At 49.6% G+C, this 14,440-nt stretch overlaps 2 protein-coding genes across 3 annotated transcripts in view; one reads left to right on the top strand and one right to left on the bottom strand.

Annotated features, from left to right (window-relative positions):
- ANGEL2 (angel homolog 2) overlaps positions 1-8,438 on the top strand; it is a 44,564-nt gene extending 36,126 nt beyond the window's left edge. For both annotated transcript variants that reach the window (XM_077937535.1, XM_077937542.1), the window contains exons 9-10: positions 2,898-3,172; positions 7,689-8,438. In XM_077937535.1, the coding sequence (XP_077793661.1) occupies positions 2,898-2,971 (74 nt within the window). In that variant the 3' untranslated portion in view covers positions 2,972-3,172; positions 7,689-8,438. The remainder of the gene's footprint in view (positions 1-2,897; positions 3,173-7,688) is intronic.
- The window catches only part of VASH2 (vasohibin 2), a 42,048-nt gene that overhangs the window by 11,560 nt on the left and 16,048 nt on the right, over positions 1-14,440 (bottom strand). Inside the window, exons 5-7 of the mRNA XM_001107184.5 lie at positions 14,242-14,316; positions 7,826-8,207; positions 6,714-6,829 (exon numbers count right to left, since the gene is read on the bottom strand). Coding sequence (XP_001107184.1) covers positions 6,714-6,829; positions 7,826-8,207; positions 14,242-14,316 — 573 coding nt within the window. The remainder of the gene's footprint in view (positions 1-6,713; positions 6,830-7,825; positions 8,208-14,241; positions 14,317-14,440) is intronic.

The following is a 14,440-nucleotide window of genomic DNA, read 5'->3' as shown; positions in this document are numbered from 1 at the left end:
TTGATTCCCTCTACTTTCCACCCTAAGGAAATCTCCTTTTCCCACTGGGGATATTTCTCACTTGGGATCTAAGGAGAATTACTTCTTGGGCACCAGTCAATGTGATTAGACCATGGAATCAAATTTTCTCGATGACCTCATTAAAACAACCTCTGCCCTCACTCAACCAGATGTCTGGACATACGTAATCCTTCCTGACAGAATGCAGCAGGAATCCCATTGTCCAGCTAGAGGCCCTGCAGTGAAAGGAGATGGGCTTTCAGGGCTTACTAACCTCTGGGACCCCCAGGGTGTCCAGCAGGGCAGACAGAGCCTACTGGAGCCATGAACTGCCACAGAGATTGATGATGAAGAAGGGAAATCAAAGAGGAAGAAAAGGGGAGGCAAAGAAAGATGACCAGCAAAGAAAACAGGAGGAGGGACAGCGGGAAAAAGCAGCCACACAGGGGAGAGAAGATGAAGAGGTTCTCATGGGTCCTCAGGAACATTGGCCTCAATTGAGAAAAATGTTCCACATGGTCACTCTGGCTGCAAAACCAGAAAATCGCTATCTGCTCACTCCAATTCGCCCAGGGCCAGGTCATAGGCAGCAAGCCAAGAGTCATGAACTGTCAGAAATGGAAAGGACCTCAGAGAGCGCTGAAGCTTCCCAGCGAGGGCGCTGTTGGCATTTGAGGTGGAACGGTTCTTTATTGGGCAGGGTGGTCCTGGCCTTTGCGGGGCATTCACGTCTCAGACCCCCGGCCCTAACAAGGAGCTTCCTCACTTTACCGAGATGTGAGAAGCAAAAACTTCCACCTCCCACCACATTTCTAACCCTCCTCTCCCAGAGCTGACCCAGTTGAGAACCCCTGGGAACACCCCTCAGTGAACAGCTGCAAGGGTTCCGAGGCCCAGGGCTGGGAAGGAGTTGGTTTAAGTTCACAGATGGCCTTTGAAACATGAATCGCAACCTCCCTCTCCCTTCCTCTTTACAAACCACAGGAAAAAACTTGACAATTCAGTGTAGTAGGTGCTTTAAACACTCCCAGGGGAGCGGAGTGTAAGAAAGGACCCGTGGGTGGAAGGGTGGGGGAGTCCTGGTTTCCCCCTTGAAACTTGGTCTCAACAGATGCTACACAGTCATCTTCACCTGCCCTCCCACTCAGCTGATTCTTGTCAACCCAGTGACACTGATCCTTCTTTCAAAAGGGATTATTTAGACAAGTGCAAAAATGGAGAGGAATTCAAGGCTGGAAGTCGCTCCAGCTGGAGGGAGGAGGTGGATGGGGATATAATGCCACTAAAATTATCCATGGCAGACAGGGACTGGGACCCCACAGCTGATGGGCCTCTCGCCTGTTATGGTAATTTTCCACCCTTTGGGCCCCTCCCAGGCTTCCTTATGACACCCAACACATTTAGAAATGACGCGATGGCCTTATGTAATGCTGACAGAATAGCACAGCGACAAGAGTCACCAAACCCTAGTCCTGGCATCTTACAGTGAGATTCCCGGAGTTTGTGCAGTGATTGGGTCAAGACCGTATTTGTCACTTTCTCATTTCCTCGCCAAAAGCAAGATTACCTGGAGAAAAGCCTGCTTGGCGAAGGCCACGGGTGGAAGCTGAGGGGCTGCCTCTCTCCAAACATACCTCCAGGAATGCGGCCGCCCTGGGTGGAGTGTGGCAGAATGGCAGGAGCTGGAATCTAGAGAGGGAAGCTGGGGCTTGGCGCTCCAGTTCTTGTGGCTTCTCACAGCCCTTCTTATTCTCACGTCCCGCACCTCTCTTCCCCCTCCTACACGGTAGCCCCTGCAATCCCTTCCCCAGCCCTGCAACTCAGAAGTCAAGGTTTCAGAGGAATTAGGGAGAGAATCTTCCCTCCTGGAACACCTCAATCCGTTCGAAACTTCAGCTGAGATATGCGCCCTCTAGGGTTCCCTCCCAACCTCCAAGCGCTAGAGAGAGAGAAAAGAAGTGGCAGGGGTTTCTGCCACCAAGAATAACCATGGCCTTACTGGATTTGCACATACAAAATTGTCCACGGGCACCTGCAAGCCAACTGGGCTCTGTGGATGGTCAAACTCTTCCAAGGCCACTCGGCCCTAGCTGTGGGGAAAAAAACCCCGAAGACTCTGACCTACTGGGAGCAGTTTAGGAAGGAGGACTTTTGGGAATCAATGTTTACCTGGGAGGAAGGGCTCCGGGGCTGGGGCATGAGTCAGGGGGATTCTGAGGCAGGTGGCAGTCACTCTTCACCTTTTTTGAAAAGTTTATGATTTCACTGAACCATGAGCCGTCACCTCCGTGCTCCTGGGGCTTTCCCCACGGGGGGCTGGGATCGACTTTGGGGCATGAAGGGAGGAGGGTGATGGAAGAGAATTCCCCTCTTCCTGCAGGTCTTCCTTCCTGACCTCAAGTGACAGACCACTCCCTTCCCCTGGTCTTTCTCCCCATTCCCAGGTCCAGTCTGATGTGCCAGCGGGGTAGGAGGGGAGCGGGAGAGCTTTGCACTCACAGCTGGCGCAGCCTAACAGCTGTCCTCTGCAGGCGCAGGGGTGCTCACTTGCCTTGGCTGCGTGACAAAGTAGTCAGAGATTAGTGTATGGGCATGGCCTAGGGGATGAAGGACCGGAGGCCCCGTCTGGCCCCCAGGAGAGTGACCAGTGGGCACCTCCCAGAATGACTTCACTGGAGCCCAAACATGGGAGCCAGCGCAGGGTCAGACCCCCTAACTTCGCCTCCACAACCTCATTATCCAGAGATCCAGGTGACACTGGACAAGGCTGAGCCCCTAAATCACACCCAATGGCTTTATCTGACCCTCTCAACAGACCCAGTACTTTCAGCCAGTGACTGTTATTTTTTAGGGTCAACCACCAACTCAGTTTTCCCATTCTGATTCATCAAACACAGGGGAAGGCCTGCGGCTGAAGCAAATGGTACATGTCAAAGTGTGGTCCCCGGACCAGCAGGATCAGCATCATTAGAAACACAGGTTCTCAGGCTCCATCCTACATCTGCTGACTCAGAAGCTCTGGGAAAGGGGTCCGCAGTCTTCTGTTTCAACAGACCCTCCAGGTGATGCTGGTGCACACTGAGAGTTGAGAACAGCACTGCAGGATCTATCTATCTGTCCTCAGCTGGGCCCTTTCTTCAACTCCTTCACGGCAGGATAAAGGCCACTTAAGGTACAGTCCTTCAACTTCTACCTCCTCATGTATGTCAAGCTCTCCCTAATGTCCCCCCTTCCTTTGCTCCTGCCCTCTCCCCCACCCACCACCTTCTAAGCCCCCTCTGTAGCCTTCCATCCCATCTGACCCCAGCTGCTCATGTATCTTGCTCCATTCATCCCTTTGTTCTTGAACATTCATTTCTTTCTCCTGGTTATTTTCTCTATGTGTCCAAAGACACTCTGGTCTCTTCCAATTCTAGAAAGACAAAAGCCCCAGGGGAACTCCACAGAGTTTACAAACTACCTAGAATAATCTGCTCTAAGTCCCCTGTCCCCTTACACAGGTGAGGCACAGAGAAGCAGCTTGCTCAAAGCCACAAGCTGGTTCATGCAGAGTTGGAGTCAGAAATCAGGTTGCTGCATCTCTGTTCAGGGCTCCTTCTTGAAAAACGAATCCTGGCCTGCATCAGCTCCATCAGCTCTCATTCTCACTCCCTTTCCCAGGCTGGTTCCAGCCCCTCAGCCCTCTCAACACTGCCTCTCTAAATGTCACCCCAGTCCATAGCGCTTCTCCTTCCCCCACTACTTTCCCCTCTCCCCCTTGAAACTCACCCCTCCTCACCTTGTTGCAGCCACTTCTCATCGTTTTTGAAAAGCTTATGTTTTCACTGCTGAGCCATGAGCCATCACCTCTGTGCTTCTGTGCTTCCCCCAGTGGGGCTGGGGTCCACTCCGGGGCATGTGAGGCAGGAGGAGAGTCGCCCTCTTCCTGCAGGTCTTCCTTCCTGACCTCAGGTGACCACTCCCTTTCCCTGGTCTTTCTCCCCATTCCCAGCCCACTCTGGTGTGCCAGATGGGCAGGAGGGCAGAGGGCAAGTGGTGCCCCAACACCAGAAGGTAGCTTTGCACTCACGGTAGCTTTGCACTCTGACAGCTGTCCTCTGCAGGCGCAGGTGCGCTCACAGTCCTGATCCATCCTCTCCCTCTCTGACTGTTCCTTTTCCATCTTCTGTTCTGCCTCTTTTTCTTGGGCTTCCTCAGGGCCTCGTCATCATTTTTTTTTTTTTTTTTAAGAGGGCCTCACTCCTTCGCCCAGACTGGAGTGCAATGGCGCTATCCAGGCTTGAATTGCCAGGCTCAAGAGATCCTCCCATCTCAGCCTCCCAAGAAGCTGAGACTACAGGCATGCATCACCATGCCTGGCTAATCTGTTGTTGTTGTAAAGACAGGGTCTCCCTATGTGGCATAGGCATGCTGGTCTCAAACGCCTGGGCTCAAGCAATTATCTCTCCTTAGCCTCCCAAAGTGTTGGGATTACAGGCATGAACCACCATGTCCAGCCATTTCTTTTTTCTCTACTTTCTTTGCTCACAGACTTATCTGGCTGTCATTTCAACTGGCAATTCTAAGTAGATGGCTCCAATACAACCTTTATCCCCTAGCTTCCTCAAACTCCAGGTCTGCATTTTCAGCAATTCCCCTGATGTCAAAGATGCACTCCACATTCCATCATCCAAACTCAAACTCTCCTTCCTCCACATTTCCCAAACAGCCACCACCACCTCCTGACTCCTGACATCATCCTGTTACCATGGTTTCTAGGATCTTTACCATCCCCTCGCATTTATGGTCACATTTCCTGGTTAAAGACTCAACATGGCCCTGTGAATGCAATGTCCCTGTGGATCCGAGTAAAATGGATCCACCAGGACTAGTCTTCAAAATCAATAGCCGCCATTCTGTGCAGGAATCCACGGCCAGGCGGAATGCTTGGGCCTTCACGTGCTCTGGATTCTAGAATCTAAAGGGAAGGGCAGGCTTTTATAGACTGCTCGACATTTGCTGAAGATTGGGAGCTCCTCAGGGAATGACTCAGCCCTCCTTGGGCAAAACAGATAATAAATCAGACAAAATCAGTTGTTTTATGAGCAGCTTGCTATTGCTGGATCACTCACTCTATGCTAAATGACCCTCTGGGAAGGGTTTCTATGTTCATAGTCCTCTGAGACAACCACTACTTTGTGCAGCGACAGCAATTAATGGATGTTTGAATCAAAGCGAGAGAGAGAGTAAGGGCTAAGGTTAGGGTCAAGGGTCAAGGGCAGTGGCTAGCATCAGGGGGAGGATTGGGGTCAGGAGGCCACGTGTGAAAGGTCGGAAGCCATCCTGCTCCCTACAAGGACAAACCTATGCCGAAGCCATTCTCATCTTCAGCCTCTCTTGCTACCGGGAACACGTGACCTCTCACTGCTTCACACCCTCTTTTCCAGCCCAGAACGACAGCCATTGTCACCAAGGCCCTCGTGGCAGTAGCTGCTGAACCCAGGACTGGCTTTAGGATGTGGAATGGGGCAAGTAAAAAACCATCCTTGGAAATGAAAGTACTTCGTCCCGTCCTGTTCTTCTGAAAACAGAACCCTCCCCGACTCTGCCCTGCCACCTCCCAGAATCAGATGAGCTGGGTTTCAGCCCCACTTCCCACTGACCAGTACAGAACTTACAAGATAACAAGCCCTTTTTGGGTCCTGGTTTCTTCACCTGAAAACAAAACTTGTAAAATGTTCCCTGCTCACTGTACAGGATTGATGTGGCGATGATAATGTGCTTGTGTGAACACAGTTCACTGTTGACAAGTCACTCTCGTTACATCATCTACCTGGATCTTTACAAACCACCCTGTCAGATAGGTGAGGAGAGCATTTTGATATTCTTTCATGGATGAGGAAACCAAGGCTCCCCGAGGAGGAAGGATGTGCCCAGCTGCACAACTAACATGTGACAGAGTTGGGATTCAACCAAGCCCCCCTGTGCTCTGCGCCACATGGTCCCAGCATGGCAAGAGGCTGGGTGACACAGCATGCTGCTACTGTTAGAAAAGCAGTGTTTTTTCCCAGGATGGCTATCGTTCAAATATTTGCCAGCAGATAATCACTGGTGAATTTGGGCATCCCCAGCATCTCCAATCTGTCATTGCTTAAGTGGGTTATTTTGACCTAAGAAGTAGACGTGGGATCACTGGCCTCAGGGCTGAAACGGACAGGGTAGAGTTAGCCAAGGAAGAAGATGAGCTGGTGGGTGTTTCTGACACCACCGTCCACTGATGGTTATCACACTTTCTGCTGGGTACAGAGGACTACAGAATTTTAGGAGAGTTCATAAATTCTAACAATCCCATTTTATGGGTGAGAAAAACTTATGCCCAGAAAGATAACAAAGACATCCCCAAGCAGCTGAGCCGGTTCCAGCCCCAGGTTTCCTAATTCTAAGTCCGAAGCTCCCTCCGGGCTGCCTGCATTTCAGGCTATTCTTCACCTCATTCTGCCTAGGACTTATCCTTCCATTTGTGTGTGCAACTGACAGCACAGAAGTGGCAATGGGGGTGATGTGCACAGCGGATCCTTTTCCATAGACGTCCCCTGAATGAGGGGCAGTCCTCTTGGAGATTGCTGTCTGGTTCAGATGCCGGGCCCAAGACACAGCTTTGTCCCCATGGGCCAGGACAACCCCTTGAATGTGTGTGTTTGGCTTTGAGTTGGGGAAGAGGAAATATTACTCACGACTTGTCTCGCCTGCCGAGCCTCCTCGGGGGGCTTGCCTGTCTTCTTCTGGGGGACAGGGATTTTCCCCGGCTTCTCACTTGGGTCGGAGAGTGGGCACTTGCAGGTTTCAGGATCTGAAGGAGATGTGAGGAGTTAATCACCCTGGTTCCTAAAGGATCTCCAGCCTCACGTCTTCTTCCAGCACCGCATCCCACACCCCCAGCCCAATCATGACGCCATGGATTAGAAGGCACTGAGCAGGAAGATTTCTAAAAAAAGGAGGCTGGAGACACACACGTTTCTCTCTTGTCCTGTACTGTCAAGCAGCAAGGGCACCACTTCTAAGACGGATATACAGATGGTCACATTGTGCCCCGTGCCGTGTGGAGAGAGGAACACGGCCCAGTGCCTCAGCCCCCACACCGGGGCTGTGTTTATCTGCTTGGCAAGTTCCTCTCCTCATGAAGGCAAAGTCCCATCTACATTGCCCCAGAAACCAGCTTGTTCTTCCTCTGATGCTCCCATCCCACACACATGACAGAATGGTTTTAATTGACCAGGAATCGTCACTCCAGGTCCTGCAGACTGAACATGACAAGTCCACCAGTGCTAAACATAGCCAGGCCTGAAGTCAGCATAATCCTTTTCTCTTAGTGACTGCACAAGCCCTGGAGGGACATGGACAAGCGAGAATCACATCACTTTGGAGGTAAAACTGAGAGAGGGAAGAGGGACGTATGAGTATAGTCTATATAAGGCGAGCATGTAAGGTTTTCCAGGTTTTAATACTGGAAATCTCTTGTCCTGGGAAGGCCCGCAGTTCCAGGCACACTGGAACAATTGGTCACCCTACTACATCAACAAAACAGAACAAACTAGAGCTTCAGTATAAAATGACTAACACTTTAGATCTGATTTCATAGAAGAAATTGCAGGACAAGACATTATTTTAAATGTCACATCTAAACTGATTTTATATGGTTTTCTTTGCAGTAGTACGTGCAAAGAGAGACTTTAACCTCAAGAAATGTTTGACCATCCTAGAAAAATGATGCCTGGAGCAAGAGGCGGAGAGAAAGGAATGGGAAAAGAGCTCTCCTGCATGGCTTCCTTGTCTTCCCAGCACCCACCTTCATTCTCATGTCCCTGGCGTATTTCTCCAGCTCCTTCCTTATGTCAGCCCTCAGCATCTTTGAGACGTTGAGGACCAGCTGCTTCCACTCAATGGGCTGGAAGCTATGAGGCTCATGGGGGACGTACAGTCCAATCTTGACCTTCTTGACTGTGTGTAGGTATTTCTTGTAGGAGTCCTCAAAGTCAAAGATGAGGTCACTCAGAGTCCGAAAAGTCAATGGCTTGTCCATCAGCTCAGCCCTGCGGCTCATACCCAGTGAGCCATAGCGGCCATTGCAGTAAATCCCCAGTACAACGTGGTGAAAGTAGTTTCCTGAGAAGTAGGTTTTAAAGCTGATGGGGAACCGCTCGATGGAAGGCTGTCCATTGGTTAAGTAGCTTAGACAATCCGAGTCAAGGAAGAGAAAGGAGGCCTTGAAAATTCGGAGCCTGGATGTACAGGAAGGGAAAGTGTCTCACAGGGGTCAGTGAGTCCATTCCCCTGCCTCTGCGCAGGCCCACATCTAACTTTTCCAGACTAATCCTTTTATAAAGCATTCGCTTGTTGTCTTTGACTATCTACTATATGTTGTATATCCAAACCAAGTTAATATGAGACAAAAAGAAAAACTTGTCATTTTCTTCAGTAATTACATACCTGCAGAACAAAACAAGGCACTTTTTCCTCTGCTCCTAGGATTCACACAGGCTGCATCCCGGCCTGGAACAGCCTCATGACCATCCCTTCTCCTTTCCTGGGTGTCATGCCTCCCTGACCTTCCTCGTCCTAGCTTAGGTATTCTTGCTCCCTGCCCCGCCCCAAGTCAATTGGTAAATCCTTTGGACCTGGAGCCATTGGGAATGCAGAGGGAGGTGGCAAGGAAGTGTGAATGCAGGCAGGGGAGTATAACCTGAGCTTTTCCAGGGAAGGGGGAGCCGCAGCAAAAGCCTGGGATCATCTTTCCAAAACACACAAGAGCCCTCATGGCACTTGGTGCTTACCCATCCTGTATTGCAATTGTGAGGGCAGGGCTTGTGTCTCACATCCTGGCATTCCCTGGGCACAGCACTGGCCTGGTACACAGACGGGCTTGTTTAATGCTTACAGAAAGAATGAACCTTAGGTTGTGGATGCACACTGCCTTACACTTAAAAGGACTGCTCTCGGTGCAGAGCTAATCCAGGTGTCCTGAAGGGAAGGATGCTGACAGAACCCATCCACAGCACTGGCAGCAGCCTCACCCTCTGCCCTCGGTTTAATCACGGATGGCTCCACTCTCTAAAAATGTTTTGTACCTGCTTTCTCTTCACTTTATCATGTGAGATCAACTGGCAGTTAGGGAGTGAAATCACATCCTTCTGAGTCCTCTTACGTAAATTCCTAGCTGCTTTCTGGGGCAAGTTCTCTGAGGCTGGAACAAGGGCATTCCTTAGCTGCTTAAGTCAGTGTAACAAACACTTAACCCTGAGTGTCTGCTGTGCCCGACAGCCTGCCAGGTAGGGCTATGGAGCCAAAGATAAGAACACAGCCCTTCCCCGGAGGTCTGGTGGGAGATGGACTCAGAATGCACACAATGAAATCAGTATGGCAATTCCTCAAATCATTCCACAGGAGTACCCTAGGACCTGGCAATTCCAATTCTGGGTGCATATCCAAAAGAATTGAAAGCAGCGACCCCAACAGATATTTGTACACCCATGCTCTGAACAGCATTATTTGCAACAGCTAGAAGGTGGAAGCAACCCAAATATCCATCGACGGATAAAGAGATGAACAAAATGTAGTGTATATATGCCATATAATTTATTCAGCCTCATAAGGGAAGGAAATTCTGCAATGGGCAGGATGAGTCTTGAAGACATGCTGAGTGAAATCAACCAAATACAAAAGGACAAATATGGTATGATTCCGTTCATCTGAGGTACCTGAAGTAGCAAGTGCAGAGACAGAGAGTAGAATGGTGGTGGGCAGGGGCTGGAGGGAGGAAACTGGGGAGTGCTGTTTAACGGGCATGGGGTTTCATTTCTGGGGAGGAATGGTGGCCTTTTTTTCTTTCTTTCTTTCTTTCTTTGGGGTTTCATTTCTGGGGAGGAATGGTGGCCTTTCTTTTCTTTCTTTTCTTTCTTTCTCTCTCTCTCTCTCTCTCTCTCTCTTTCTCTCTTTCTCTCTTTCTCTCTTTCTTTCTTTCTTTCTTTTTCTTTTTTTGAGACAGAGTCTCACGCTGTCACCCAGGCTGGAGTGGAGTGCAGTGGCGCGATCTCAGCTCACTGCAGCCTCTGCCTCCCAAGTTCGAGCGATTCTCCTACCTCAGCCTCCTGAGTAGCTGGAATTACAGGTGCCCGCCATCATACCCGGCTAATTTTTGTATTTTTAGTAAAGACGGGGCTTCACAATGTTGACCAGGCTGGTCTCGAACCCCTGACCTCAGGTGATCCGCCCTCCTCGGCCTCCCAAAGTGTTGGGATTACAGGAGCAAGCCACCGCGCCTGGTCAGAATGGTGGTCATTTTGCAGAACATTATGAATGTACTTAACGTCACTGAACTGTGCACTTAAAAATGGTTAAAATGGTAAATTATGTTATAAATATTTTACCACAATAAAAACCAAAACACAATGTGATGTGTGCTATAAGAAAGGCAAGCCCAGCAACCTCTGGGTGGACAGAGGAGGGGCCTCAGCAGGGTAACACTGGAATTCGTCTTACAGGATAAGTAGTCAGCCAGGTGGAGAAGTGGGGAGGAGACAAGAGAGAGCACCAGTCCCTCATGTCATGAGTCACTGATTTCGAGGATTTGTCCCATCATGACGTCAATTGGAAAAGCCTTGGGACCTGGAGCAACTGGGAATGGAGAGGGAGGTGGCGAGGTAGTATGGAGGCAGGCAGGGAAGTAACCTGAGCTTTTCCAGGGAAGTGGGAGCAGCAGTGCCAAACCCGGGATCATCTTTCTAGTATCCAGCCTCCTGGGGCTATTCCTAACCTGCCTCTCATAATGAACCTGTTACTTTAATAAACCACAGTGCTTTAGTACCACTAGCAAGCCCCACCATGGCCAGTGAGGTCCCCTAAAATACCTGCCATAGTTCACAAGATAATTTGGAAGCAAAGGTCTACCTCTCTAGCATGCATGTAAAAGCATGCGCATGTCCTTAAGCAAGATAAAAAGAAGTGGCTCAGCACTAATGAATCCTAAACTCTGGGCTAAAGTCAAAAACAGGGAAAGCAAGGAACGACAGGCCGATGGACACAGGTGTCCAAGCAGCCAAGCCAACCGGTTTCAAAGTTGTTGAGCCAGGACCTGCAGAAGGGCCTGTGGGAGACACAGACGGATGACCCCATTCATAACCTTCACTATCCCCAAGTGGAAAGCAGGACCTGGGGATGATGACCGGCACAAAAAGACAAAGATGCTGTAACCTTTAGAATCCAGGTCTGTTTGGGAGGCTGAGGCGGGCAGATCACCTGAGGTCAGGAGTTCGAGATCAGCCTGGTCAACATGGTGAAACCTCATCTCTACTAAAAATACAAAAAATTAGCCGGGCGTGGTGGCACACGCCTGTAATCCCAGGTACTCGGGAGACTGAGGCAGGAGAATCGCTTGAACCTAGGAGGTGGAGATTGCAGTGAGCCGAGATCATGCCACTGCACTCCAGCCTGGATCACAGAGCAAGACTCCGTCTCAAAAAAAAAAAAAAAAAAAAAAAAGAAGATGATTTCGGGTCTGTGTTTCCTGTCTGTGTGCAAGAGTCAAATTTCCCTGAGTTCAGCAGTGTGAACTGAAGCTCTCCACCTTCCCACACTTTTCTGAAATGTCAGAAGGATAAGAACAAAGGAAAACCACCAGCACACTGTCTCTGATTTGGACAGGCTCAAAGGCTGTTCCTGGGTCTATCCCCACAATTCCAAAAGGTTGTGGGTGATTCCAATGGCATGATGTTCGAATGTATAAAATTGTGCAGGGATGAGACTATTGTGTAAGGGAGGTGGTCATTTCAATGACCTAAATCCAGAGGCACTCAGACACACCTCAACAAAGAGTCTGAAGTTAGCTTGTCCACCCCATGAAGGGCCTGGGCTTGTGTTCCCCTTCGTCGATCTCGTCCACCAGCGCATCCCCAGCCAATTGTCTGCCTCCATTAAACTTGCAGGAGGCTTCGCTGAACAGCTGTGGCTGACTCCTGCCACTAAAGGGTTGGGGCCCTGAGCCATCTGCTGCCCCGACCCCCATTCCCAGCCTCCTGCTGGGTTCCCCAGGCACATGTTTCATCTCCTTTGTGGGAAACTGGGAGGAGGATGACAGGAGGGTTGGAGAGGGGCCTCAGTAAGGTTCAAGTTTCCATTTTTCAAATGTCAGCCAAGGCACCTGTGGTCAATCTTGTTTCAGATCAGGCCTGCAAGTGTTTCCACAGGCTGCAGAAAGACTCAGAGATTCCCCTTCCCACAAAGATGTCCAGGAGACCCAGAAAACAGACTCGACCAATCCTCCTGTCCCCAGTCTAATTTTGAGCCACATGTCCTTATACTCACTTCTCCATCTCCTTTCTCTCCTGATTTTCCTTCTACCTCTCTGACTTTCCTTCTTAAGTCTCTTTCATGGGCTCTTTGTGCCAAACTAGACCAAAAAAATACTGATTTCATCCTTGATCTTTTTCTCTTCTCACTTGTTGAACAGTAAGCACAACCCCCTAATCACAGCTCCTAAATTCACATTTCCAGTGCAGATTTCTCTGTGAGCTCCACACTGCAAATACCTCATCCCGACATCCCACAAGGCACCTCAAATTTAACATGTCCAAATCTGAGCTCACCTCTCCCTAAATCTAATCCTCTCCTTGAAGTCCTTCCCTTGGACTATGGCATTATCATGCAAGCCAGAAATATGGAGTCACTGCCGTTCTCCAGTAACTCCTATCTAAGCAGTCCCCCAGTGGTGGTGATGATATATGCCTCCATCTCTTCCCTCCACCTTCACTGGCACTGTTTTAGTTCAGGTCTGCCTCTCCTTTCTCTGCCACTCTCATTCCTCCCGATAATCCCGCAGTCAATTGCCCAATTCAGAAACCTGGAGTTGTTGACTCCTTCCTCATCAACTCCTGTATCTAGTTGGCCTAGAAGACCTATACATTCTATCTCCTTGATAGCTCTTAAACACATTCCCTGAAATCCATTCCCATCCCCAGGGCCATCAGTCTAGCCTCACCATTCCCTCATGTAACAGCTCCCAACGGGCTTTGCTGATCCAGCTCAGCCTTCCCCAATCTGCCCTTCAGCCTGTCCTTTGGAAAACTACATCTCTAGAGCACATACCGAAGCACGCCACACCTCTGCTTCAGAGTTTTCATCTGGGTTGCCCATTGCCTTTTGGAAAACAGTCGTTTTCAGCACAGCGGTCAAGGACCTAACTGATCTTGCCTGGGACCATCTCTCAAGCTCCTGTCTTGCAGTACTTCCTTTTCCACTGTCCCTTCCAGCATCCATCCCATAGGACTTCGGAGCGTCTTTGCTTTTCTATCTGATCGTGTTCAATTGCCATCACCACCAAGATGTTGATGCCATCACAATTTCTCTGCACCATATTCCTCTCAGGCTGAAGAGCCAGGAGTCTGGTGAAAAATGGAACAGAAAGTTTGGGAGAAGCTAGACCCTTGTTTTAGCTGGAGGTTCTGTCAGGTCAGGATACACTAGCACAGCTTGGCCTCCTCCACACGCCACTCTTAGAATTTTTCCAGACAGGCCAGGCGCGATGGCTCCTGCCTGTAATCTCAACAATTTGGGAGGCTGAGGTGGGCGGATCGCTTGAGCTCAGCAGTTTGAGAACAGCCTGCTGGTGAAACATGGTGAAACCCCATCTCTACCAAAAATACAAAAATAAAAAAAAATTAGCTGGGCATAGTGGCATGTGCCTGTAGTCCCAGCTACTCAGGAGGCTGAGGTCAGAAGGTCACTTGAGCCTGGGAGGCGGAGGTTGCAGGGAGTTGAGATCACATCACTGAATTTTCAAAGACTTTTCCCTGGAGATGGGTTTGGATACTAGCACTCTTGGCTCTGATTGCATTTCCCCTTGACTGTCTTTCCTGCTGCAATGTCATATTAATGCAAAGAACAGCCACATACGCACTCTCTGTAGTCGCTCCAAGTTAGAATTCTCCTTGTGATTAGTGAGTATTAGTGAGTCTGCAAGGTCACTGGCCTGAGAGCTGGCCCTGATGGAGGCTGCAGCTCACAGGTGAGACTAATATTGGTCCAAGAAGCCAAGCATTCATTTGGTTCACTTCTCCATGGTGGAAGTTAAAGAGAGGAACCAGAGGAGTCTGACACTTTCCTCAAAGGAGATAATCATCTCTGTGGATTTACAATGTTAAAGGCACAACCAGCCCCATTGTGAAGCCACCATTTATGCAGTAAACTAAGCATACATAACTTAAAGGATACATGCCCAGGATGACAGCTTCAAGGCATTTGATAGGCAAGGACTCTCGCGTCATTTCTTTTGCTGTTTCCATTAACCTGTAGGATAGAGCACAGCAGAGGATCTCAGAACCTATTTAATTACACACTCGGGTCAGTCTGTCAATCCATCAGCATGCCTATCCCCACACCAGGAACCACGCAGGAGCACAGAGGGAAAAGG

The sequence above is a fragment of the Macaca mulatta genome, chromosome 1, assembly GCF_049350105.2.
Source record: "Macaca mulatta isolate MMU2019108-1 chromosome 1, T2T-MMU8v2.0, whole genome shotgun sequence".
Classification (NCBI taxonomy): Eukaryota; Metazoa; Chordata; class Mammalia; order Primates; family Cercopithecidae; genus Macaca; species Macaca mulatta.
The sequence above is the reverse complement of the archived record's forward strand: the minus strand, read 5'-3'. Positions and strand labels throughout refer to the sequence as shown.